Source organism: Xiphophorus hellerii, chromosome 7 (genome assembly GCF_003331165.1).
Source record: "Xiphophorus hellerii strain 12219 chromosome 7, Xiphophorus_hellerii-4.1, whole genome shotgun sequence".
Classification (NCBI taxonomy): Eukaryota; Metazoa; Chordata; class Actinopteri; order Cyprinodontiformes; family Poeciliidae; genus Xiphophorus; species Xiphophorus hellerii.
The window spans coordinates 23,207,823-23,234,421 of NC_045678.1; the positions used below are offsets into that span (position 1 = coordinate 23,207,823).

Genomic DNA, 26,599 nt, shown 5'->3' on the forward strand with positions numbered 1-26,599 from the left:
CAAATAAAAAATTGTAATTTAACTAAAACTCACACAGTGGAATATTTTTTATGTATGTTCATTTCAAGTTGATTACTTTGTAAATAATAGCATTTGTCATGATTTGAAGAAAATAAACTAGTTTTAAAAGGGTCACCCTCTTTAAAAGCAAGAAAGTGTTTCTGTCTTTGTCCTTTATTCAAACACTTAGCCATTGTATGGTTGTAGCTGTGATTCCACAATCTCCACTTAAAAAATAACATTGAATCATATGAGGCTGTTTAACCTGTTGAAAGTGCCTCTCCTAAAATAAAAACTGTTGGGATATTAAAAAGACAAAACAAACCTGTAAGTTGGCAACGCTGACTGTTCTGGACTTCTGTTTGCTTTTCATCAGCGAGAGAAAGAATGGAGGTCTTGGTATGAAATGGGGGAGACTTTAAAGACATGCAGGTGATTGTGAATGACCCAAACACAAAGCTTTCTGCCCCCGACACCTGGGTGAGGAGCACAGAGGCCACACAGAGCCGAGACGGAGCCAGGTGGAAGAGCGGAAAGCTAATCATCAGCAGCATGCCTGCAGGGCAGCTGCAGCACAAAACCTTCACAGAGGCTTGTTAATAACATTTCCCTCACTGTGAGCCAATAACTAGTGTGTGTCAGTGTATTATTGTCCTTATTCTAGATGCATCTCTGACGTTTATGTAAAACAGAAACGAAAATAAACTGCAAATTGCAACCATTTTGGAAATAAATTATGTTTTTTCCAATATGAAAGACAGAATGATTCTATTATTGGCCTGTGCATCACCATCCAAGAAGATTGGAGGATTAAGGTTTATGACGACAGCGCAGAGCAATAATCCCTGTCAGTGTTAAGCAGTTATAGCATCCTCTACTGAGGGTCAGAAGAGGAAACGGGACCCAAAAATGCATTAATTTAATCAAAACAAGGAGAAAAACATGGAAAATAAATCACAAATACATTCAACTTTAAATATAGACATTAAAAGTATTTTTCGCTATATATAAACAACTCTTGATGAGGCAAAACATTGACCATTAAACTACAAAAATAAGAATATTTAGTTAAAGTAACAGAAGTTTTCTTCTATAATCTCAGTTTCATTTATTCAGATTTTAAAAGGTTTGTCTATACAAAAAAAAAACACAAATCTGTGATGAATGAGATTTAGTAGAAGAAGAAAAAAGTAATCTTTTGATAAATAGAGGAGGTTGTTTTCTGTAAACTCAGTGTTACAATCACCACCTTGCAATCTGTTGTAATGTATGCGTGGAAAGTAAAATCATAATTATCTTTTTTTCCTTTTTAAATGTAACGTGCAAAAACATCTTAAATTACTTAATATAAGGTAATCATGAAGAACTGGATGACAGATTGATTATTAAGTTAGCTAAAATGTCTTTTTTACAATGATTATTCCATGTCAAACTCATTTTGAAAGATGAAGGAATGACAGAAAATCCAGACTAACATTCATGTTGTAAGATATAAACCTGGTGGGGTTTTTATTTGTAGCAACATGAGTCGATAACTGTTTATTTTTCTCAATTTTTATTCATTCAAGCACAAAAGGAACCCAATTCATTGACAGATTTCAGGCTACAAACTTGTACAAGTAAAAAGAATAAACAGTTTAATATTCCACTCCACATTTCATGCAATAGTCATACTGGATTTTTATTATAGATTTGGAGTGAAATCTCTTGTTTCTTCAAACTTCTGCACCATCACAACAGCTCTAAATGACACTTTCATTACGATCAGTTTAAAAATTAAAACTGAAGTTTTTGTTTTGAGTTTACCAGCCTTTGAACTCAGAATTCAATATTGGATATCATGTGTGTAAAAGAAAGAAAACACTATGTAGTTGAACTTTTGTAAATTTAAATCACTAAATTACTTGAGTAAATAATACTGGATATCAGTTTATCACAATGTTATCTTAATATTTAGTTACACGAGATACTGAGTCGTAGTATTATTAGCATATATAGCTAATAATACTTAGCCTGGCAATGCTAATTTCATTGGTTTTTGACTTGCAACTGTAGTTTAATTCAACTATTGAGTCTAGTTTTGACTTCTAGGAATAGCAGAAAAGATGGCATTCTGATGGGAACTGTAGAGGAGGTGAAATACCACAGGGATTGGAAAATCTGTCGACGGGACGATTATTAGTCATACACTCCACAAATCTGGCCTTAATGGAAGTGAAAAACCACAGCTGAAAGAAAGCCATAAACTATTTGAAGGACACAGTAAGCATATCATAAATTGGGTCAGTAAAGACCAAAAATGTGTTTCTTTGGTTTATTTTTGGTTTTTGTTCAGAACACAGTGCATGGGGGAAACACAAAACACAGAATCCCCATGTAGTGAAACATAGTCGTCACGGTGTGTGAACACATTTCTTAACCAGGATCAGAAAAGCTGTAAAAGGTTGTGTAAAGTTGGATGAATCTACATACAGAGTTATTTTGGAACCTGACCGCAAGACTTAAAACCAGATCAGAAACTCACTTATAGCAAGATGAATAAGATGGAATGGTTTGAATTAAAGAGTATTTATGCACAGCAGTCTATAACTAAATATAATAAATAATTTGCACCAACACTTGGCAATTATTCTTCATACTCACTTTTGTTGACCTGAGTGCATCTACAAAGTGCACTGTATTTTTTTTTTGTTTTGCAATTATGTAATTTATATTCATTATTTTCATTTTGGTCAAACTCCAAATTTCAATACAACTTTACTTTTTAAATGTAAAAATTTTTTAACAAAAATGTTAAATATTAAATGATGTTTTGATCAGTTACTCAGTACTTGAGTCGCCTTCTGCCGAATATATTTTTACTCTTATTTGAGTAATTTTTTGAGTGGCTACATTTTACTTTTACTAGAGCAAAAATATGTTGAAGTAGTGCTACTCTTATTTGAGTAAATTGTTGGGGTAAGCCATCTCTGTCACTGGCACATTTCTTTAAACCAGAACATATTATTTTTAATAACTGCACTGTATTTTTTAATATCATTTTTAGTTCTGTTTTTATATTTTTGTTTTTATATAGATGCTTTGACTTGCCTGCCACTTCTATTCTATTCTAGAATATTTTTGAACTTCCGTCGCAGTTCTGCACTACTTTATATTCTAGTCAATCACATAAAACGCACTAAACCTAGAAGTGACTTGAGAAAATTTATAAAAGTTATACATATTTAAGGTGATATTCAGTGTTTTATCAGTTTGATAGGGAAAAACACTTTGTTTAAGCATTGGTTGAAACGCTAACACTAAGAAATATTAAGGTAATTTTGACGTAAAATCGATTATTTCGGTCACTATGAGCCAACTGTAAACGCCAGCCATGGCAACCAACTGCCAGGCGGATGACGTTTCTTCATTTTCCTGACCGTTACCTGTCTTCAGCCGGCTCATCACTGTGATATCCCTCCGCCCCGCGCAGCCGGGAGCCCCGCCTGCCTCATGATGCTTACGCCAAGCCGGGGAGGAGGAGCCAGGCAGCGGACACTGACACGTAACAGTCCTGCGTAGAATTTAAGGAAGGAGCTGCATCTTTTCTAAAAAAACTCACTTTGATACAGCTGAGTCTCTTCAGACTTGATGAACAACCGAGCTGTCCCGTCCCAGAAGCCCCGTTAGACCGGCTTCCGGAAGCGACCGAAGCGGGACTAGCAGGCAGGAGCGGAGGGAGAGCCGACGTTTAAAATGAGATTTTCAGTGTTTATTTCTGTCCTGCGGTCGCTCGGCCCCGTGGTAATCGGCATTTCATTGGGCTTCACGTTGAGTTTGTTGAGCGTGAGCTGGACGGAAGAAGCGTGTCCCCTGGAGGGGAAGGAGGGCGAGGATGTGGCTTCGGGTCAGGATGGACTCCTCAAAGGAGCCCGAAAGCCCAGCTCCATTTCCACTGGCAACGATGTGGAGTCCGAAGAGGATTTCGAGCCAAGAATAGTCCCTTACAAACAAGTCCAGCCGAGTGCTCCAAAGAAAGTTTTCAGGTCAGTTCAGGGTCACCGTTCATTCTGGATTTTCATACACGCTTCAAATAATATTACTGTGGGCTGTAATTTACTTAATACGAGGACTAGTTGATGATAAAGCATGTCAGACCCCACATGGTGCAGATGTACAGGTGTCACAGTCTGGCCTGTAATTTTAGGAGTATTAAGGTAACAACAGGCTAGTAACAGCCAGGGGCGACCCCAGAAAGTTTTAGAAGGGGTGGCCATATGGGGGCCAATGCCAAAACACATTATTTTCACTTTGTTTCCATAAAAAGTGGGATTAAAATAGCCATTATTAACTTGGTCTCACCACACACAATAAATATTCATAATAAGTTTTTATATTTAACCACTTTAAATAGCAGTGTTAGTGAAATAATTTCTTATATTTTAGAACGACAAAAAGGAGGAGATATTTTCTGAGCCTGCAAGTTAAAAAATTTGCTGGATGGATTCTGATCAATTCTTATTTTTTGTGCAAAGTTTGTTTTGAGGGTGTGTTGAAAAATATCTTTAACTACTGAAACAAAACAACTTTAATTAATACAGTTTTGGGTTTAGGGTAAAAACAGGAGAGCTACAACGTTATAAAAGTTGTAATAGCATTAAAATTTTAGAAGTTGTGATCCAACATAGCTAAAGATACTACTTCTAAAACAGTGATGCTACCAGGAGTTGCTCAACAAATGATACTTGAGGACTGTTCTGCTGTTTTCACAGTTGGAATAAATATCAGGTCATTTATTTTATTACATAGTGATGATTGTTACTGTAGAATCTGATATTTTAAAGTACAAAAAGCACAAAATATTCTGACTTCAGAGAAAAATAATCAACTTGCATTATTTCTTTCACACAAAACAACAGAGTTAAGTTATAAAAGTTAAACAAATTAACTACAGGATAATAAATCAACATCTGTTTACTGTTTAGTTCATTTAAAAAAAATCTGCTTGTCTTCACGTATATCAAACACAGTTTTGTCGGACCAAAGTTTCAGCAATATATTTTCAACTTGTAAGCAGACAAATGTGTTGTTTCTGCAAAGCAAACCCTCCAGTTAAGTTCTCAGAATAAAGAGGGCAACCTTTTTTATTTTGTTATCAATGATCTTATCAGCTAGTGTCAAATGTGTTTGAAAACGGTTCTTAAATTATACTGGCCACTTCCACACCACCCAGTTCCTTCTGCTCTCCTCACACTCGCCTCCACCGCTAGTGGTAACTATTACAAGACAATTTATGTTATCTGTCCTAAATCTAATTAAAATATGAAGCAAACCGTCAGACATTTGTAGATGCTTATTAATACTAGCCAGGCTTGAGGACTGAGGCTGAGGTTGACAAGGTGCCACTGTATGCCCACACACTGAAAGATGTCTAACTTACATTTTCTGCATAAGCAGGCAAACATTTCCAAGAACCTGTGGATAGAGACCTTGTTTGAATGTTAACCCTCACACCCAAAAGTGGATGAATTTTATTTCAGTCCCTTGAAATAGTCTTTAGGTTTAGGAGAAGGTTTTGCTAAAATTAAAGATGTAATTTTGAAAATTCCTTTAATTTATAGGCCGATTCTTTTTAGAATAATAGGTAGTGGCATCTAATGATGCCCCTTCATGCCTAAGCATTCCTATCTTGAAAACTCTTTTATGTTCAGCTACTTAGATTAGTTTAGTTTTTGTAACTGTGAATTATGGAGATAAACGGTTATAAAAGGCTTATATTGCACATATTATTTTTACATTGTATTATTCCAACTGTAATATGATAAACTGTGGCCCCTGATCAAACCAGAATAACTCTAATGTTCCCTACTGCTGGTCAATATTGTTTATTGGAGTCATAAAACCAAGTTTTTCTTTCAGAAGACCAAGAGTGGAACATTGAAAATGACTAAAAATGGAAATGAAACAAGCCCTGGTGATTACGACTTGATGGACGGTTGGGACAAAATGTCCCTCAGCAGACGGCTCTTAAGTTACACCAGAAAAAGTCCAGAAATACTCATGATTTAGTTGCTTTACCAACTTTAAAAAGATGGAAACCGAACCTAAAGTAATCTTACAGTTGTGTTTGTCATACATCTAATGAACAAGCCGTTATGGATAATAATTTTTAATATGTAACCAGTAGAAGTAGACCAGTTTTCCTTTTAAGTTGTGAACTCTTCTAAATGCTACTATTTGCAGATAAAGTTGCTCTATTATTAGATGAATCATCAAATGGGCACGGCTCTAAACTGGGTCCTCAAAGATGCCATGTGGGTTATAAAAAGGAAATGAAGTTGGCTGCACTGTTGGTTATGATGAATCGCTTTGCAGGTTCCTACGCGTTTAATTTTCTAAAGAAGCTGTAATTTCCTTTGCTAGTGTTTCCATGTGTGTCACAGCGATTGACATATCTATGGCTTCAGCAGTAGCTTGTGAAATCACTTGACCCGCTTATCTGGTTTTAATAAACTGAATGTAAGATTTCATGCAGCCAGCCAACCTGTTGCCTTTAGTTGTATTTTAGGTACTTTAGGCTGGTATGAGAATACCACGGTTTCAAGGTGTAAATGCAAAATTTTAAAGTGAAAATGCAGCGCATTATCATTTTTATTATTAAAAAACAAAAAGCAACAATTAATCCTATTGTTGCTAAAATAATACTTATGGTCACACTTATTGGAAATGTTATGTAGAATGTTTATTTATCGGCATCATTTTCTAAAGTTTGCAAATAAATCCACATTTACTTTACTCCTCTCTCTCTTTTTTATGATTTTAATGCCATTACTTTCTGTTTTAGTTTTGGATGATCTTCTTTTCTTTTTCTGTTTATTGTTTTTATGTACAAGAAATGAAATATTTTGGGTTTTATATTGTAATTATTTATGAAGTTTAGTTTATTTTGATCTATAGGTCAGGTATAAATATAAGCCTCATACTTCTGCTAAGGCTAGATAATAAATCAGTAACAATATATATTGTGATAGATACATGATCAGTATCAATAGATAATATGTCTAGAATATTCAATATATAAAATATTCACTGAACTCTGATCCAGTACCGCACAGCATTCTGGGGAATGTAGGCGAAGGAAAGACTTTAACCGCTGAACCGTTCACAGCCAGCTAAGCAAGATTGGTGGAATGAACTAACTCACTCGCTCTTTGGTTACCTAGCAACTCACTCATTCTTTGGTTACCTAGCAACAACTTGAGAAACTTGCGCAGCAGCAGTTTAAGGTTTTGCCATTGTTTCTCTTAACTTTTTTAAAAATAAACCACACCGACGTGGAGTGAAAACTGGATAAAAGAGGAAAGGCCTCACCATTTTGTTAGTATTTCATATATTTAAAACAAAATACTGATCAATAATTATCTATATGAAACGTTTATATTGTGGTATATTTTTTTAGCCATATCATCCAGCGCTAGCTTCTGGCTGAACATTTTCAGTCAAGTTGTTTAAAATGTTGAAGCGTTTTGAAATATTGTGATGACTCATTGAATAAATAAAAAGATCAATCAATCAAACTATCAAACAGCTGTATTGATCCAGTCGTTCTCCACCTTGTTTCTCAGGGCTAAGTACATAAGCACGGAGCTTGGCATGCGGGAGCGCCTGTTTGTTGGAGTCCTGACCTCCAAAAACACCATCAACACCCTCGGTGTGGCGGTGAACCGCACCATAAGCCACCACCTGGACATCGTGGTCTTCTTCACCGGCTCCCGCAACCGCAAAGTCCCCCACGGCATGTTTGTGGTCTCCCACGGAGACGAGAGGCTGATCTGGAACATGTATCAGACCATCAGGTACGTCTTAGACCACTACATCAACGAGTACGACTGGTTCTACTTCGTCCAAGACGATGCCTACACCGAAGCCGACCGGATCAGAGAGCTGGTGGAGCACCTGAGCGTGAATCGAGAGCTGTACATGGGCAGTCCTGAAGAGTTCATCGGAGGGGAGATGGAAGGGAAGTACTGCTATGGGGGGTTTGGGTACCTCCTGTCGCGCAGCTTGCTCCTGCGACTTCAACCCTTCCTGGAAAACTGCAGGAACGACATCCTGAGCTCCAGGCCAGATGAGTGGCTCGGCAGATGCATCATCGATTACACCAGCACCAACTGTGTCAGTGAACATGAGGTAAGTTGACTTAAACTCACTCTTCTTTTCCATTTTCAAAGTGAGGACCACCAGGGGGCGATGTGGTGGCCTGAGAAAGTTGGAGAGAAAATGAGAAAAAACATGCAAAAATAAAAAATAGTTGAATCCCATAAATTTCTTCACCATAATTTTGGTTTTCTGTTTTTTGATCATTTAAAAAAAAAAATACAAAAGTTAAAATTATTGATTTTTAAATGTAAATTCTGAAATAAAATTTCAATTCATCAAACTGCTTTTCTCCTCAAGCTAGCATAGCAAGCAAGAAATTTAACTTAATGGTAGAAACAGGCAAATTTTACAAGCATACATACTTCTTATTCAAGTATCTTGATTGACAAGAAGTCATCGAAAATTATCCTGAAAAAAGAAAAGAAACAAAGCCAGTGAAAAACAACGTGAAAGCCATGTATCATGTATTATAATAGAAAATATGCATAAAGCATATTAAACTAAAGTTTATAACAAAAAAAAGACCAAATTAAGCATCCGGCAGCCCATTTGTGGGAATAAATTACAATTTGATGTGATTAATATAAAATATCACAAAGAGGGAATTGTGTTGACTAATTTAATCATCTGGTAACAGATTTTCTGCTACATCTAAAATCAGAAGGTATAAGGTTAGCATATATGCTAAATGAATATAATAATTATGGAATAGTGAAGAAAAAAACCTTCTGAACGTTTGTTTCTTTATATATACCCTGGTTTGAAAACAGGGTCCTGGCCAGAGGTTAATGCTCTTTGGGGAAACGTTTGCGAACTCCTGGCTTGCAACACAAACATGAAGGTATAAAAGATGTTTTTTTTACATGAGAGCAGATGAAAGGAAGCAGTCCTTAGTTTAAACGAATGTTAAGCTGTAAAAACGAAGAAGAAGAAGAGTCATCTGGGACAGCTGCCTGCAGTGGGGGATTCTTCTCCTCACAAGGAAAACATAACCGTCCCTGCAGAAATCATTACTTTGCACTAGCACTGACAGACAGCTCTATAGAACTGTAATTACGGCGCTAGCAAAGAGATGGCATTCATATTACAGAGGAGAGGGCTCGTGCCCTTTAACTTCCCGCTGCACCCGGGGCATTAAGGGGCAGGTAAACAGGCACAGGGGACACAGCTGAGAGGTTGACTTAGGTTCAATGGTGTGAAAATCCCCTGTGGGTCAACATGCTCTGCTCCTATAATGTCATTAGCATTTAAGGTCAAACAGGCTTTGTCCCAAGGCCTGCAGGGAGGTTTTTTGTTTGTCTTTCAGCAGAGTTTGCATCAGTTCTTCTAGTGTTAATGTTTTACTTACAAACATATACAGTGCAATGCAAATAATTAGTTTCCCTTGAATATTTTTTAGTTTTGGCTTTTTTTGTCACACTAGTTCCAAAGATAACCTGAGTAAATACAAAGTTCATTTTGCAATTGATTCAGTTTTTTTTAATGAAAAAGACTATTGAAACCAACCAGAAAGTAATTGCATCTCTTGGTAAATCTTGAATTAAGTGATTAGACACACTTATTTTGTTCAGTGTACATTTTTTATCCACATTGTTTCAGTAGAACCTGTATGAACGCATGAAGTAGGCTAGTTTCTCAGTTATGGCGCCAAAACTCTGGGTCTCACCAAGCATTCATGAAAAACAGCTTCATAACGGTGCAATCACAAATTCTGTTCTCAGTCATAATATCCTTCAGGGCTCCAACGATTAATCGACTTAATTGTGATTAATTGATTACTGAAATAATAATCAACAAATTTAGTGATCGATTAATCGTTAACTAGGCAATACAAACTCAAACAATGGCCTTAAGTGAATTTATTTTTTTTTTGACTCACCCAGTAGATATGTAAATGCTTTTTACTCCCATTTTTCCTGCTTGGCTCCTGGCCAAAGCTGCAAACTTTCTTGTTGCACAATTGAGGGGGAGTAACTTGGCTATCAGAAGAGCCCCGAGCCAGCAGCGCTCAACTTAGCCCTTTAGATAACGGAGACAGGCAGGGGGAAGTTAACAGGCCTCAAATAGTTGAGAAAACAGCTTGAACACAGAGCCAGACATCTTTTTTTTCCTGTACAAAGGGAACGCTGATGCCAATTAGGCACGGACAATGCTTCACTAAGTGTTGGGCTACAGGCTATAAGCTGTTGGCAAACACTGGTAATAGAGCGGCCTCGCTGCTTAGCTAAGCGCTTCCTCCGTTCTTTCTTCTCTTAATGGCTTCATCAGATTCTTTTCAGGGTTTTTTTCAGCTGGAGACTGAGATTAGGTCCTCAGCCACGTATTTTGTTTTATTTTGACGTTCCTGTGAATTTGTCAAAGAGCAAACACGGTTGCTAACCCCGCAGCGAAAGTCTGTTTTTTTTTTGTTTTTTTTAGCATCACTGTGAAGTTTCAGCTCACTGAGCAAACTTTCCCGTGGAGATGAGCCTGATATGCTGTCTAGTTGGCACGAAATGTTTGAAAGGAAGTAACGCTCCGTAACAACCAGGCCTGGAACGGCATTCGGCGTACTTCTGTCATGCCATCACGTCTCATGAAGAGCGCTCTTTGTTTGTCTTCTTTGCAGGGACTCGAGTACCACCATTACAAGCTCGGAAAAAACTCGGACCCAAATAAAGAGCAGAACGAGAAGTTCAAGAGAGCCCTGACTGTTCATCCCGTGTCTGACCCCGAACAAATGTACCGGCTGCACCGATGCTTCTCCGAGATTGAGCTGCATAAGACTTACAATGAGATTGCTAAGCTGCAGGTAAGCAGATTGCCAAGAGTCACAAATCACCTGCGAATGAGTTGGAAATTCAATCTCGTCTTATCATTATTCCCCCCGCAAAATGCCAAAAACAAAAGATCTGACTAGAATACCAGAAAAAAGATCATTTATTTCAGTTCAGACATGAATCTCATTCACTGCATACAGATTGATGCATTTCAAGTGTTTATTTTTTATGATTACGACTAGGGTTGAAACGATTAATCGTGATTAATTCAAATAATCGTTAACTAATTTCTTAGTTGTTAATTGTTAACTGGAGTGTACAGACAAAAAAAACATATTTAGATCAGTAATTAAGCTAACGTTGTACAAAAATATATACATTTGGATTCAATCTAAAAGCATCTTTCTATAAATTTATTTTAGTTAAAACTTCTCAAGAGCATAGTGTTAGTTTCAGCTGTTTCAGATTTACTGAGGAAATGCTGTAATATTTTATTTCATTCAATAAAATGTCTATTACTTTTTTATTTGCATCTTTTAACATATCTCTAATGCTTTATTTAAAAAAAGGCTTACGTGGTTAAATTAAAAATCTGTAGACTGTGCCATTTTTTAACCAATTAATCATCAGAATAATTGATAAATTAATAGTTTACCAGAAGTAGTTGTTAGTTGCAGCCCTAATTCTGACTTTTCACTTAATTTTTATTTTGTGTCTTTTATATAACAGATCTGTTTTCATATAACATATCAAAAGATAAAAAAGTGTTGTTTTTTTTAATCTGTTATCTTGTCTTTAGCAATGCTCCATTTAATTGTTTTCTGCTCATATCAAACACTGTGTTGCCACGTTTATTTTTAGATTTCCAAATGAAACCCAATCTTTACTTTAATCTGAGAGGAGAACTAAAAGGTGTTTTGCTTAAAAAAACCCCAAAACATTATGTTTGGTTTGTTTATTATGTTTGATAATCCTTTTTTTGCAACTCAACTTATGAGAAATGTAACATTTTTAAATGTAACTAAAACTTGCAAAAACCTTCATTGAGCAGATTTTTCTTTTACTTTTTCTTTCCACTCAACTTTCCATGAATTTGCGTCCTTACTGCAGACTGTAAGAAGGTGAAGCAGTGACATTTTGTACAGTTTCGGCTTCATTGTTTTTTCAGAAATTGCACATCTTTGAGTCTTTGTACTTTAGTTAACAATTAATCGATTTCTAACTTAGATGGCGATTATTTCAATAATCGATTAATCCGATTAATCTTTTCAGCCCTAATTAAAATAGACACATTTTTCAATGATATTAAAAAAACTCTTGTTGTGTGTCCGCAGGCGGAGATAAAAAATGTCAGCGTTCTCGCTTTTGAAGGCAACCGAAGCGCCCAGTGGCCAGTCGGGGTCAATCCGCCTTTTGAGCCTAAATCTCGGTTTGAAGTTCTAAAATGGGAGTACTTCACGGAGGAGGAGATTTATTCGTGCATCGACAGCGCTCCTAAGTGTGAGTTGCGGGGTATCGATAAACTGGATGTGGCAGAGGTCATAGACACAGCCATAGAGGAGCTGAACAAAAAGTACATGCCCACTTTACATCTGAAGAAGCAGCAGCTGATTAACGGATACAGACGCTTCGACCCCACCAGGGGCATGGAGTACACCTTAGACCTTCAGCTGGAGGTCATTAATCAGAAAGGTCACAGCCGCTCCATCACCAAGAGAGTCCACCTGGTGCGACCTCTGAGCCTCATAGAGATCATTCCCATGCCCTACGTCACCGAAGCGACCAGGGTTCACATCATTATACCTCTGACTGCAGAAGACCGCAGCTACGTCAACCATTTAATGGAAGTCTTTGCCTCCAATGCCTTTGAGACGAGTGAAAACGCCATCCTCACGTTTCTGTTCATTTACGACCCAGAGGAGGCTCAACACGTGAACCACAACGACATATTTATTGACGTGAAGAATCAGATAAATGTTTACGAACGAAAATACCCCACGGTGAAAATCCCCTGGATCAGCGTCAAGACGGAGATACCGTCCCAGATTAAGTTCATGGACATCATTTCCAAAAAGCACCCGGTGGACACTTTGTTCTTCCTGGCGCACGTCAACACGAACATCAACGGCGAGTTTCTCAACCGCTGCCGCATGAACTCTATAAATAACTGGCAGGTCTTCTTCCCCATCCACTTCCAGGAGTACAACCCCGATGTTTCCTACCACAACCAGCCGCCCCCTGCCACAGTCGACCTGGTGAAGGATGCCGGACAGTTTGACCGCAGGTCATTTGACGAGGCGTGCTTTTACAACTCCGACTACATGGCGACGCGATCCCGCATGGTGGCGGACGTCCAAGAGAACGAGGACATCCTTGAAAGCCTGGACATTTATGACATTTTTGTGAAGTATTCTGGTCTGCACGTATTCAGAGCTGTTGAGCCAGCTCTTCACCAGCAGTACCGCTACCAGCCTTGCAACCCGAAACTCAGCGAAGACATCTACCACCGGTGTATTCAGAGCAACATGGAGGGCCTCGGGTCCCGATCGCAACTCGCCATGCTGCTTTTCGAACAAGAACAAGGAAACAGTACTTGAAGTTTTTCACCTGCTTTATTTTTGTAAAACGGACTGAAGATGTTGGAGTCGGTTGAAAAAAGCAACAAGTCTTCTACCAGCTTTAAGTCCAACCTGACGGTTCTCCCTAAAGGCTGTTTTGTCAGCTTTGTCTTTTTTAGCTAGTTTTGATAAACAGACAGAACACAGGTTTATAATGAAACCAAATGTGTTAGCTATGCTGACAAATATAAAAATTGCAATAAGCAGTTTTGACCACTAGGGGAGGCAAAAAAACTAGAGACTCGTGGCTTTGCGGTAGCTATGAGGAGTTTGTGTCGTCTCCTCAGTATTCAGGTGGAAATCGCTACCAAAGACTGAGAATATTCAGGGGTAGGCATGGGCCGGCTGCTGCATGTTGTTATGGTCCAATTTAAAGTTCTTCCATTGAAATCTAACAGAACTAGTTGCTGCACACTGCCAGTCAGCTGGCTGAAGAAAGGCCACTTCTTTTCTCTTGAGCCTACAAGAACAAATTTAGATTTGGCTTGGAAAGTAAAGTAGCTCCACCGAACACACTTGCTCATAAATACAGTTGGAAACCATCTTTAGTCGCCAAACATTTGACATCCATTGACTTTTTAGGACTGAATTGAAAAACGTATTAAAAATTGAACTTTTTTTTTTGTCTATTCAACAAAATTGGGCCCAAACAGGTTCTTAAATGAAGTCTTTGCTGCCCATCTTTAGGTATCAGCAGATATGTTTGTGCTGACATATTTTCACTCTATTTATCCATATTTTAACATTGTTTAGACACAATCCAACGTTGTTTTTTTAATGTTTATTCGATGGAAATGTGTTTGGGACAGAGTGAAGTACTCAGCTTGACTACTGGAACAGAAAGACATAAAAGGCAAGGTTACTTGAAAATTACTCCAACATTTAGTGGTATTTATTAAATTTTTATGTTAAATTCAATATTGCAGTTCACAATAACCTCTTTAATATTTTATCTCAGTAAGAATGAAATAAATTCAATAATGGTACTAATTTTTTTCCTTTAAATATTTTTTAGATGCTGTGAGAAGACTGGCCCATGCCTAGTTAGGAGTAATTATGTTAATTGGTCACAATTAGAAGGAGGTAGTTTCCCTTTGGGAACATTAGCTTAGATTAGCTGAGAAAGTTAACAAACATGTCTTTTAAAAGTATTAGCACCCTTTGAACTTTTTTCTTGCCTTTTCTCACATTGCAACCACAAACTTTGATGTGTTTTATTTAAATTTGTAGAATATTATATGGAGTACTGGTACTGTATAACTGTGTAGGTTATGCATGATGCTTCTACATTTTATTAGATTAATTAATAGTCAGTTTTACAGGGGCGGTAATACGTATTTTCCAAACATTTTTATAACGCAGCATATGAAATATTACACCTTGAAATTGGGTCTCTGTCTTTTTAAGAAACTCTTACTCTTTCTGACACTTCACCTATATCATGTTATAACATTAAAACATGATAAAAAGCTAAAAAAGTTGATTTTAAAGTATTTTTTAACCTCTACCTGGTTTAACTGTAAAGTGTCCCCACAGCATGATGCTTCCACCACCATGTTCCAAAGTGTATTTTGCTTTTAGGTTTAAAAGTTTGTATTTTTTTTTACGGTTTTATTGGCAACAGATTACATTTTTTACATTTTAAAAACCATGTACTTACCTTCCGCTTCTCGGTTATTCTCTACTTTATCCCTCAAGTAAAACTGTTTGTGGTTGTTGCATTAAAAAAAGCATTAAGACGTTCAAGGGGAAATAATGCTTTTTGGAACGTGTATCTTGGTTGCTTCACATTCTGATGAATGAAATTTTTTTTCATTAGGATAGAGTGAGCTAATGGAGTAGGTATGTTGGGTTTGGAAACCAATTAATCAAAACAATAAGCGGTTTGTAATTTAAAAAATGTCATTGCTGCTTTTCAGAGGGGTTTGACTTATGAGCAGCGACTGGTTTGCTTTTTGAGGTCGCCCTTTGATTTAATCCGTATCATTAAATTGGAAGTTAATGTTTTATTTTATTTCCAGCGGTACATTGCACCACTGCTTGTGTGCCCCAGTTCTTGCACTTTTTATACTTAACTGGTTTGAGTGTTCACAGAAGTGTGTCTGTATAACGTGCCTTGACAAAGACATTTCATATGTTGGCTGTCTTGTTTTTTATATATATATATATATATAAAAAGTGGTATTTTGGTATTGTTGAACTCGTATGGCTGGGAGAGTGGAGCTTTCTGTGTGTTTATAACGCCTGCCACAGCTGGGAGACTGAAGTGGGTTCTCGGTTGAGTTTTTATTGCGAACTTGGACCATGAACCCGACCATCTGCAGGCTGAACGTAACGTGTGCCTCGAAACCGGGAGGAGCTCTCTGGAAAGTATCTGTTGGGTTTGATTTATGAAGACTCGACTTACTGGAAATGCTTCTTATTGAACATTTTTTAATGGTACAAAACAAACGAGCCCTATGAATAATGACTTTGTTACTGTCTGGATGTCGGGATATATTTTAATTACATTAGAAATATTTTTCTATGTCAACAGAAGCAGAAATTGGAGAAGGTTTAGCTGTTCCAAAGTGCTTTGGATGATTTTTTTTTGGTGTGCTTGAACTCCAGATGTTGTGAAATGCAGTAGGAGGTTTCTTCTGTCTCTCAGCGGTAATGGATGTAGTAGTGCTGGACAGCAGTAATTTATTAGTACATTAAAATGTGCAATATTACAGATAACACAGCTGGACAGGCAGCTTTTAGGCGACAGGATTTTAAATTTCAAAGACATATTTTTGTTTCTTCAAGTGCAGCAGTGTGTATATCACAGTACTGTTCATGACTCGTACCTTCTGTTTGAGGCAGAGTAAATACACTGTAATTTTGCTGACAGGCCCTTTTAATGTATTTTGCTCTCTGTAGGCACTTTTTCATCACATTTGCTTTGAAATACATAAAAACCGAGGCGAGTCCTTTTATTTAACTGTAATTGGATTTAATATATATGTTGGAGACACTACAGCCGCCGTGGTGGTCCGCCGCATTTCTTTTCTGTTTTATTCACAGTGTGAACACGGAGCATTAAGTTCAGTTTTATGCTTATTTTTTTTTATATATATATCTGCTAACTTGGTGTGAATGTTTTCCTGAAGAGTCTTCCAGAGAAATCACTGTGAAATAAGGAGGTTGAGATTACAATATGAAGTTACTAAAATGTGCTGTTTTCTTGCCTTTCTGTCAGCATGAAAGGTCTGGATCACAAGTGTCAAACTCGAGGCCCGTGGGCCAAATCCAACCCGCCACAGTTTTTTATGTGGCCCTGTAAATTCTAGACTAAACACTAAATGTGCTCAAATGTTATTTTATCGATCAGATCCATTCAGTTTTCATCCGTTTACTGCCAAATTATATGAATCAGTCCCTCCATTTTCTTGCAAATTATTGTGGAAATTCACGCAAAATCAACAAATACCCACACTTTTCTTGCACTAATACTTAATTGGTAGTTTATTCCACAAAAATGGTCTAAAACGTTCTTACTTGTACTAAACAGCTGCCTCAGTCTTAATTAATTTCAGCTTATAGTCCGTGACCTGTACAGTGAGTAATAAAAAGTCACATTTACCGTCATAAATAAGTGCAAATATTCCCAAATTAGTACCACAAACACTTTGATTTTTATTGCAAAAAAAATCACAAAACAATCGTGAAATCCAGGAGGGACTGTAAAGATGTAATATATTATTTAATTTTAAGAATTTATTGATATTTTAACAATTTGTGAACGGGTTTCATCAATACATTCTGGCACAACCGGCCCTATAAGAGGATTTATAATTTTGATTTGGCCCAAAACAAAAATGAGTTTGACACGGCTGGTCTAGAATCAAGTGAGGCATCGGATTAATTATCTTGTGTGGCTGAATGAAGGCTCCTTATGTATTTTTAATGATTTATTTATCTGTCACATCACCTAAATAACACAGTATTTTCTGCTTTCATGACATTCTTTGTACGCTCCATTTTTAAACATCTTTCCACAGCAAGTTATGTTTTATTTTACCTTTTTTTGAAGTCCTAAAGTCATTTTAATATGTTGCGTTCATTCTACATTTATTTCCACAAGAAGCTGAAGTTTTCCCTTTGCACCCCATTCACTGGTTTGTACTGTTTTCACACACATTGGTACTTGTTAAACCAAAGCGGTACAATTTGGTTAATGCACATGACTCATGACGTGTATTTGAGTGCTGTAATTCTCAATAAACTGTGAATCATTGTAATTTTTCTAAATAAATAATTTTAAATATGTATCTGTGTGTTTGTGTATCAAAATTCAAAATAGTAATAGCTGTAAAAATGGCATATTTTTCTGAAAATGATTTATTTTAACATATTTAGAAAACATGAAAATGAAGATAAAATATTAGTTTTTTTTATATATTTATATGTAACAGGGTTTTTTATTGTAAATGTGAAGTTTGCCAAAATGTATTTATGTTTTTGAATTTACTTTGTTTAGTCAACAAGTTGTGTTAAAACTGTTAAACCTGCTGTTGGCAGTTGGTGGTTACCGTAGCAACCGGTAACTGACAGCCCCTCCCCCGTTTTTCTGTTGCAGTTTGTAACTGAGGGGCAGAAGCTGCTGGGCTGATGTTAACCACCAGCTTGATTTCCTCTTTTGTTAGAATAAATACAGAGAACCTGAATGTGTCTGTCGTGAAGTCCGACCTGCTGGACCTGAGACGAACACAAGACGGGTTACATCTGGTGCCGTGACCCGGATTCGCTCTGGAAATAATTAAGAGCCCACTGCACTGAACCCCATTGAAAACCTCATGGTTAATCCACCAAATATTGATTTCTGAACTCTTCCTGAGTTAAAACATTAGTATTGTTGTTTTCTTTGCATTATTTGAGGTCTGAAAGCACTGCATCTTTTTCGTTATTTTGACCATTTCTCTTTTTCTGCAAATAAATACTAAATCTTTGCTTGGAATTTCAGACATGTTGTCAGTAGTTCATAGAATAAAAGAACGATGCTCATTTTACTCAAACATGTACCTATAAAAAGTAAAATCAGAGAACCTGATCATTTTAAATGGTCTCTTAATTTTTTCGAGAGCTGTATGTGTGTAGATTTATTTTTATTTTTTGCGTTCTACCCACAGATTTCATTTTGTCCTTTAGGTGTCAGCACAAGTACGCGCTTCGTCCAGGTTTGTACTCCGCCGGTGACTGCTGGTTGCAAAGATGAAAACTGCAACTGAACAACATTTGAGAATCCCCAGTTTTATTTGACATAAAAAAAAAAATCAGATTTTTTCTAATCCTCTGCCCTGAGCAGGCGGTTTCTGTCAGATCCACCATTCTGATGTCTGGGTTGGGTTAAAAACAGGAAAAAAATGTTGCGACCTTAATTACAGCTTCAGTTATTTTGAGGGTCTATGTGCACTACCCTTAGGCATGCTGTAAAACCACATAACTACAGAGCAGCAAGGTTTTAATTGTAAGTCATTATTTTGTACTTCATTTTACGCTGAGTCCCAGGACTTTCTCCTCCCTTAAGGGCAAGCAGTCTGAAAGTCGACTGGCACTGTAAAAGTATCTATAGATGTTTTTTATTTTATTTTATTTTAGTTTACTTGGATGGCACTGAAACAAAACTGGTCAGATTGTGGAACATATTTTACATTTTAGAGGTTTAAATCGAATAGCTTGTTCCAGAAGTTTTCTCGATAAACGATAATATTGTTTTATTGGAACCATTTTCCAGTATTGGTAATGGGATAATAATGCAAGAACACATTTTTAAAGATAAATACACTTTAAATTATAATGAACATTTAATACTGGAACTGGAAAACATTTTAAATAAATAAACAAAATGTCATAAACAACAAATAAAAATAATTATGAACAAAATTGTCCTTCGAAAAAGGGATAGTTGAAACCAAAGCATCAGACTGAAGACTTTTCTCATCCAATTTTGGTAAAAAGAAAAAAAAAAGATAAATCATGCAACTGGAAATTATTTATCTTGTTTTAATTTATCCCAGATTAATTAATTTATTGCTTATTTCCACAGGTTTATGGATGAGTAGTAAAAAAATGACACCACAAACTGAAGTGACGTCTGGACTTTGAGACACAGTTAGGTTTTTTTTATCTAAACTTTAATAGTTTTTGTATTTACCATATTTGACATTTATAAAATCTGTTCTAACAGAGGAATATTCACATCATCGTAACACTTATATACAACATGTATGCTCTCTGTGCTCCCTCTCTGGGATGGTCCATTTCCATTTCTGTCGGAAACAAGATGAAATTTCTCCCACTGAAATCCAGACAGAAGCTTGCATCACCGCCATCTTACACGCTTTTTTCCCTTCAGGCTTCAGCTTAGAAATATTTGGTTGACAAAAAAGAAAAGAAAAAACCAGATATTTCAAACTGTGGCCGGTTGGAATATGTGGGTTTTACTCATAATGTACTAAGCAAATACAAGCGCGATGCCATGGAGAAAAGATCCAAAAAATGAAGGACAGGATCTCTGATGAAGAGTTTGAGGAATCCCAGAAATGAGAGCAGCATGTTGGGAAGCAGCAAAGGTGTCTTTTTGTCATACACACAGAGTTATAGAGTAAAAAAAGTACTTTTTTTTTCAGGTATCTGTACTTTACATTGAGTATTTTTTACTTTTACTCACTATCTGCACTTTCTACTCCTTATATTTTCCATGACGAAAAAGATAAAGAGGGAAAAAAACTCACCTCTAACACAAAAAGTGTCAGTAATTCACCATACAGTTGGATCCAACCCAAGCAAAGCAGAAGAAGAAAAACAAAATGGAGGCTTTAACCTGAGTGAAAACGCAAACAACAGGAACACATTCAGAGACGCAAGACATTCCCCATCTGTAGCCTTGTTTTAAAAAATCCTTCATCAATTAAATCAATTAAATATTAGTGACAAATTCGCTGTGGTTTGTGCAAAATAAATGGTCCTGATGGAGATTTGGTTTGAAGAAAAACTAGAACGTATATGTATTTTTTTTATTTATTTCTATGCTAACAGAGCATGTTGTGAGCAAAAGTAAAAAATTTTATGGTATTTTGTATGACTACAACATTTTTACTATTTTAGACTTATTGAAAGTCACTCTCAGTTTTGGTACTTAAAACTTCAACTTGTACTTTTACTAGAGCACATGTGTCAAACTCAAAGCTGCCTCAACCTTAATTGATGTCAGATTATAATCCATGATCTATACAGCGAGTAATAAAAAGTCACATTTACCAACATAAGCACAAATATAGAAATACACCCAAATTAGCCCCACAAACAATAATGAAATTCTAGAGGGACTGAAAAGATGTTAAATATTATTTAATTTTTTTTACTCTATGTTTATTGATTAAATATTATTTAATTTTAAGAATTTGTTGATATTTTTACAGTTTGTGAACGGGTTTTATCAATACATTCTGGCACAACCGGCTCTTTAAAAGCATTCATTATCTTCATTTGGTCCAAAATGAAAATGAGTTTGACATCACTTTACTAGAGTATTTTTTCATACAAATCTCTGTTTATAACTTTAATTTGAAAGAGATTCCAGAAACAAAATCACTGAGGATTTGTTTTAGTACGAAGATTGTTTTTTTGTTTTTTTTTAGCATGTGTAACAGAGTTTTATCTTAACATTATAAATGTGAAGTTTGTCAGAATTTATTTATTCTTTTAATCTATTTTATTTAGTCAAGAAGTTGTTTCTCCTGATATTTATTGGAGAATGTAAAAGTTATGTTGCTCTTGGCAGTTGGTGGTTACCATAGCAACCAGTAAATGACAGCTCCTCCCCCTTTTTTTTCCCGTTGCCGTCAGTAACTGCGGTATTTATCTGTATTTTCTTTACAAGTGTTAGCTTTTGACATATATTTTGGACAAATGCAATCATATGCAGTGTTTTGTGACTTACTTTGCTAGCTTTTGTAAATGTTTTTTAACTGATATTGTTATTAATATTGTGCATTTTAGCTATGTTTAATTTTACAACTACTGCTAACTAATGCTAACTGCTAACTGTGACTTATTGTTTTGTAGTTTGTTTAGAGTTATTTATTATATTTCATGTATAGGGGCAGAAACTTCTGGACTGATGTTAACCACCAACTTGATTTCCTCTTTTGTTAGAATAAATACAGAGAACCTGAATGTGCCTGTTGTGAAGTGGACCCACTGGACCTGAGACGAACACAGATGGGTTACACATGAACTCCAAAAAAGTGCATGTAGGTAATCATCCAGGTCTGTATTCAGCTCAGCACACCAGCTCCTGTGTGACTTCTCAGAGGATGGCTACAATTATTGATGACAGAGGAGAAGATTGCTATGCATGGCCTGCACAGGATGCCATCAGAGACGGTGATTGGGAACCTTTTGAAAATGTCAAAGTGACACATGATTATGAATATTAAACATCCATGTATGGAGCATGATTACTTGAAAGGGGGAGGGAAATCAACAGTCGGAGGCTGGGATCTCATTCCGAGCCGCGTTGAAATATGGCAGAGCAGCGGCGACTGAATATATCAAATAGATTAACAAAAGCGTCATTTGTTAACGCCGAAGGGCATATATCATCATTTTTAATTATTTTTTAAAATTTTTTATTTATGTTCAGGCTTGTAACTCACAATATCTCTAAGAATAGACCCAAAAGTTGCCAAAAATTGTTGCCATAACATTTGGAGCGCTTAATTCAGACATCAGGGCTTAATGCTAAAGTGGTGATAATAAGGCTGATGCTCACAAAGTAAAAATATTTATATGCCAATTTATCTAATGAGGAAGAGAGTCTAGCAAACCGATACCTTGTAAGGAGTTTAAAAGCTTTCTCTTATGATCCTAGTCAATGGAACAGACTCTGTAGTTTAAAACGTAACAATTCTGACACAATTTTGATGAATAAAATTTGTGCTCTGGTTCTGACCAGCATTATTACTTTGGTCTGAACATATGTACAGATCAAAGTAATAATGTAACAAATACATTTCAACAACTTTGGGATATTAAAAAATTGTTTTACAGGTTTTAAAGTAAAGAAATGAAGCCAATTTTGTGGAACTTGAAATTTTGTCAAATCTCTAAAGTTTGTGTCATTTCTGGTGAGGATAGGTATGCTTTTTTCTTGTATTCATTGTACAGAGTTTTTTTTTTTTTTTTTAAAGTATGGAGGACCAATCCTGACATAATTAAGAATGAATGAAAAATAAATGACTAATTAAAATAACTACAGTACCAAAAAGCAACTTGACAAATAAGTGTGCCATAAAATATAACAAGATAATAACGAAAAAAGAGATTTATTTAATAATTATTAATTTCTGCAGGATTTTTGGCAATTATTTTTAATGAGTCATTTATTTATTTCTGTATTTAATCTTAAATATGGCAGGATTGAACCTATTTTTTACACTCTATTATTATTTATATATGTTACATGCCATTCATATTTTTAGATTTTCTATTTTTAAAATATGATATTTGCCCTTTAAATCACACAGTGAAAATATTTTCATCACCATTTATGCAACAATTTCACAAACTGCACTGTCTTATAACTCTATATCTAGATGAAATAATATTAATAACATTTAGTCTCGTGTTTTGCAGTAGTGGATTAGCAGCTACTGCATTTGGCCCAATGTGGTGATAGATGGGCACTTTAATAAAAACAAAGCACAGCCATAAATCGAGAACAATTATTTCCTGAATTATTAATCAACGATGAGTTAACTGTGCAGACAGAAGGAGCTGCAGTCATTTATTTATTCATTTATTCAGATGCGCAGTGATTAGAGCAGAACACTAAATTATGTTAGCTTGTTTTTTTTATCACTAACCGATAGTTAAAGGTAACCTTTGTGCAGTTGTGTCCATTGCAGGAATCAAGGAACGCTGCAAAACAAAACATGGAGTCTTCATGATCTGCCCTTTTTTTAGAAAAACTGGAGCAAAATTTGTGCCCGGTGCAGAATGAGATTCTTACGGAGGAGGATTAGGGCCACCGGAAAAAAAAAAAAAAGAATTCTGACTTTAATCTCAGAATTCTGAGAATCTGACTGAGATTAAAGTCAGAATTTTTTTTTTTTTTTTCCGGTGGCCCTAATCCTCTTCTGTAGATTCTTGCAATATAAACAAACAAAAAAAACCAACAAAACTGTAAATGTTTGCTGGGATTTACAAAAAAAAAAAAAAGTAATAAAACCCTTTGTATTCCTTCGTTTTGTCACATTTAAGCCACAAGCATGTACTTGCTGGGATTTTATGTGACAGCATGTCGCTGCAAAATGAAAGTCAACTATTTAAATTTAAACAGTTTATAGTACCTTCATATTTACTACTGTTAGCTCTTATCATCCGAAATAAAATACAATTCAACCAGTTGCTCTCAGAAGTTACTTAGTCAGTAAATAGAGTCCACCTGTGTACATTTTATTTTACTCCTACTCTTCAGTGAATATTAGTGAACAGTTTTATGAAGACCAAAAATCGCAGCAGCCATAAAGTTGTGGAGAAACCTGAAACACGGTTAGGATTTAAAATAAAATCTTAAAGTCTTACTGGCACCTACTGCCATTTTATATCACAATCAAGTAACTACAGTATGTAACCCTCAGTTATTATAAAAATCCTGTAAATTTCAAACGAGTTAAAAGAAATTTGACTTTTTAATTTAACGCCTTGAAATTGGGTCCCTCTCTCTTAAAGAAACACTTGCACTTTCTGAAACTCCACCTCCAGGAAGTCATCATTGCTCTGCTGTTAACCCTGTAACGACGTTTTTAAAAGCGTTTCACTGAGAAGTGGCTCAGATAATGAGCTTCTGCAGTGTTTGCTAATTGCTGCTAGCTAGTCTGAAGGAGCTGCTCTGTGAGGCGGAAGCTTGAAGACTTGGACCGTAGCTCTAAGGAGGAGCTGCGCCTCGAAGGCGGGGCTAGGTCCAACCAGTGGTTGCCATAGAAATTAAAAGATTTCTCAAACATGCATGAAGGAATCAAAGCAAAACACAAGGTATGTTTTTGAACAGGGAATGACATTATAACATGATGTAAAGCTAAAAATCTGCCCCTTTAAATTTGACTTTGTAGTTTGATGCTTTGAAATTGGGCCTCTGTCTCTTTAAGAAGCTCCTGCTTTTTCCCACACTCTGCCTTCACAACAATGCTTCTCGTTATGCCGTTTACAGCTGTTCTTAGGAGCGTTAGACTGTGGCAGCATTATGCTCTGGGATTCTTTTTAATAGCAGGTAATGGGAAGCTGGTGAGGGCTGATGGGAAAATAGACTGAGCTTAAATTTAAAGCAAATTTTAAATTCAATCTGATTGAGCCGGAGGGGAAAAAATAGGCAAAGATTTCATTTTTGAGACGTTATTCAGACTTTATTCTGAGATTATCTGAAAAACAGAATGTCTTTAGTCAGAGGCTTTTTAGATTCACTGTAATACAGACTGCTACAGGAGAGGTTTCCTGCCTACAGCCATCACCATCTACAGAGACTCTGAATTATCTGAAGTTACAGCAGCATTTCGTTTCCCTTTGGGATCAAAAAAGTATTTTTGAATTGAATTTGAGACATACTTCACCAAATTTGCAGCCGTATTCCTGTATGTATTTGTGATAAATTGTAAAAACAATGCATCATTTTACTCCTACTTTACAATACACAACACTGTGTTGGTCTGTCATATAAAATCCCAGTAAAATACGTTAATATTTGTTGTTTTAATGAGACAAATTGTTACTAAATTCAAGGTGCCTTTGAACCAGGCAGCTAGGAAAATAAAACCAGCAGAACATCATGAACAGCGACGGTCACAGAATAAAAAGATTGAACAGCTAACTGTGTGGTCCCTGAATGTGTTAAAAATAAAACAAGGAACCTCAGACTAAATTTTTAAAAGCTCTCGCCGTGTGAATTTAGGGATTTTCCTGCAGTGGAAAAAGCCGTTAGTGACTAGACTGGCCTTGTACGATAGTGGAAAATATGAACATGAGGGAATCAGAGTAAAAGTTTTCATTATTAATTTCCATTACCGCTCCTCTAACTTGTGCTCTTAAAATTTACCGTGTCCTTGTCAGGTATTTTCACGCCTAACCCAAAAAGACTGCTCCGTCGTCTGCAGCCGTGTTTATGTTGCAGAAGTTTTTGCCTGGATTTCGTAGATAAAAACCTACAAACCAAAATAATGCCTGTCTAGTTTTCCCGCAAACTTCTCTGATTCTAATCCACTAATTTCACTGGATCAGCTTAGCGGAGCTGTGTCACCTTAATGTAATCAGTCATGTGTGCAAAATGTTAAAGTATGCATGCAAACACACACACACACACACACACGGTAATAAGCTGCTGTGCTTCTTGCAGTCGCTGCGGCCCACATCTGAAGGAGATGACTTGGCAAAAGAGGTAAGATTCTGTCTCTTATTGCTTATGTCAGCTGAAAGTTGTGTTATTAACCAGAATGAAGGGTTGGATGGAGGGAATAAAAAGAGAAATCAGAGGAATAATTCAAGTACAGCTGTTTTACAGCTAAAAACATAAACAGCTTCTGATCCCATTGCAAAAACTTGTGTGGAAATATAACAAAAGGGAAAATATACAACAAAAGTATTCGCAGCCCTTGAAGTTATTGCCACCCTAAAGCCACACAGTAATGATTTCACTGGGATTTTACCTGCATCATCAACACAAAGAAAAGGCCGACTTTGAAAAGGAGTTAAAATGACGCTGGATTTCAAAATTTCACACAGATTAAAACCTTATGTGTTTGTATTCAGCCCCTTTAATTGGATACAAATCATTAAGTTAAAACATGCAAACTGATGCTGTCAACCAACCAGGTTTTATAGATCAAACCTGAGGTCCGTGGGCCAAATCTGGCCCGCCAACACTATTCATGTGGCCCTCAACACTCTACATAATAGAACTTCAAAATAAAATTTATGTTATTTTATCAGTTTTCATTTGTATCATGTCAAATTGCCCGCGGTGCAGGTGTGTTTTTTTCGAGAGAAGAACATAGTTATCAGTTG

At 36.2% G+C, this 26,599-nt stretch overlaps 1 protein-coding gene across 1 annotated transcript; it reads left to right on the plus strand.

Moving 5' to 3' along the window:
* The first annotated feature begins 3,506 nt into the window (after positions 1-3,506).
* Positions 3,507-17,809, plus strand: chpfa (chondroitin polymerizing factor a). The gene is made up of 4 exons (XM_032568207.1): positions 3,507-4,025; positions 7,605-8,169; positions 10,748-10,930; positions 12,233-17,809. Exons 1-4 carry the CDS (start codon positions 3,736-3,738, stop codon positions 13,493-13,495), a joined length of 2,301 nt encoding a protein of 766 aa, XP_032424098.1. The 5' UTR covers positions 3,507-3,735; the 3' UTR covers positions 13,496-17,809.
* Positions 17,810-26,599: the final 8,790 nt, after the last annotated feature.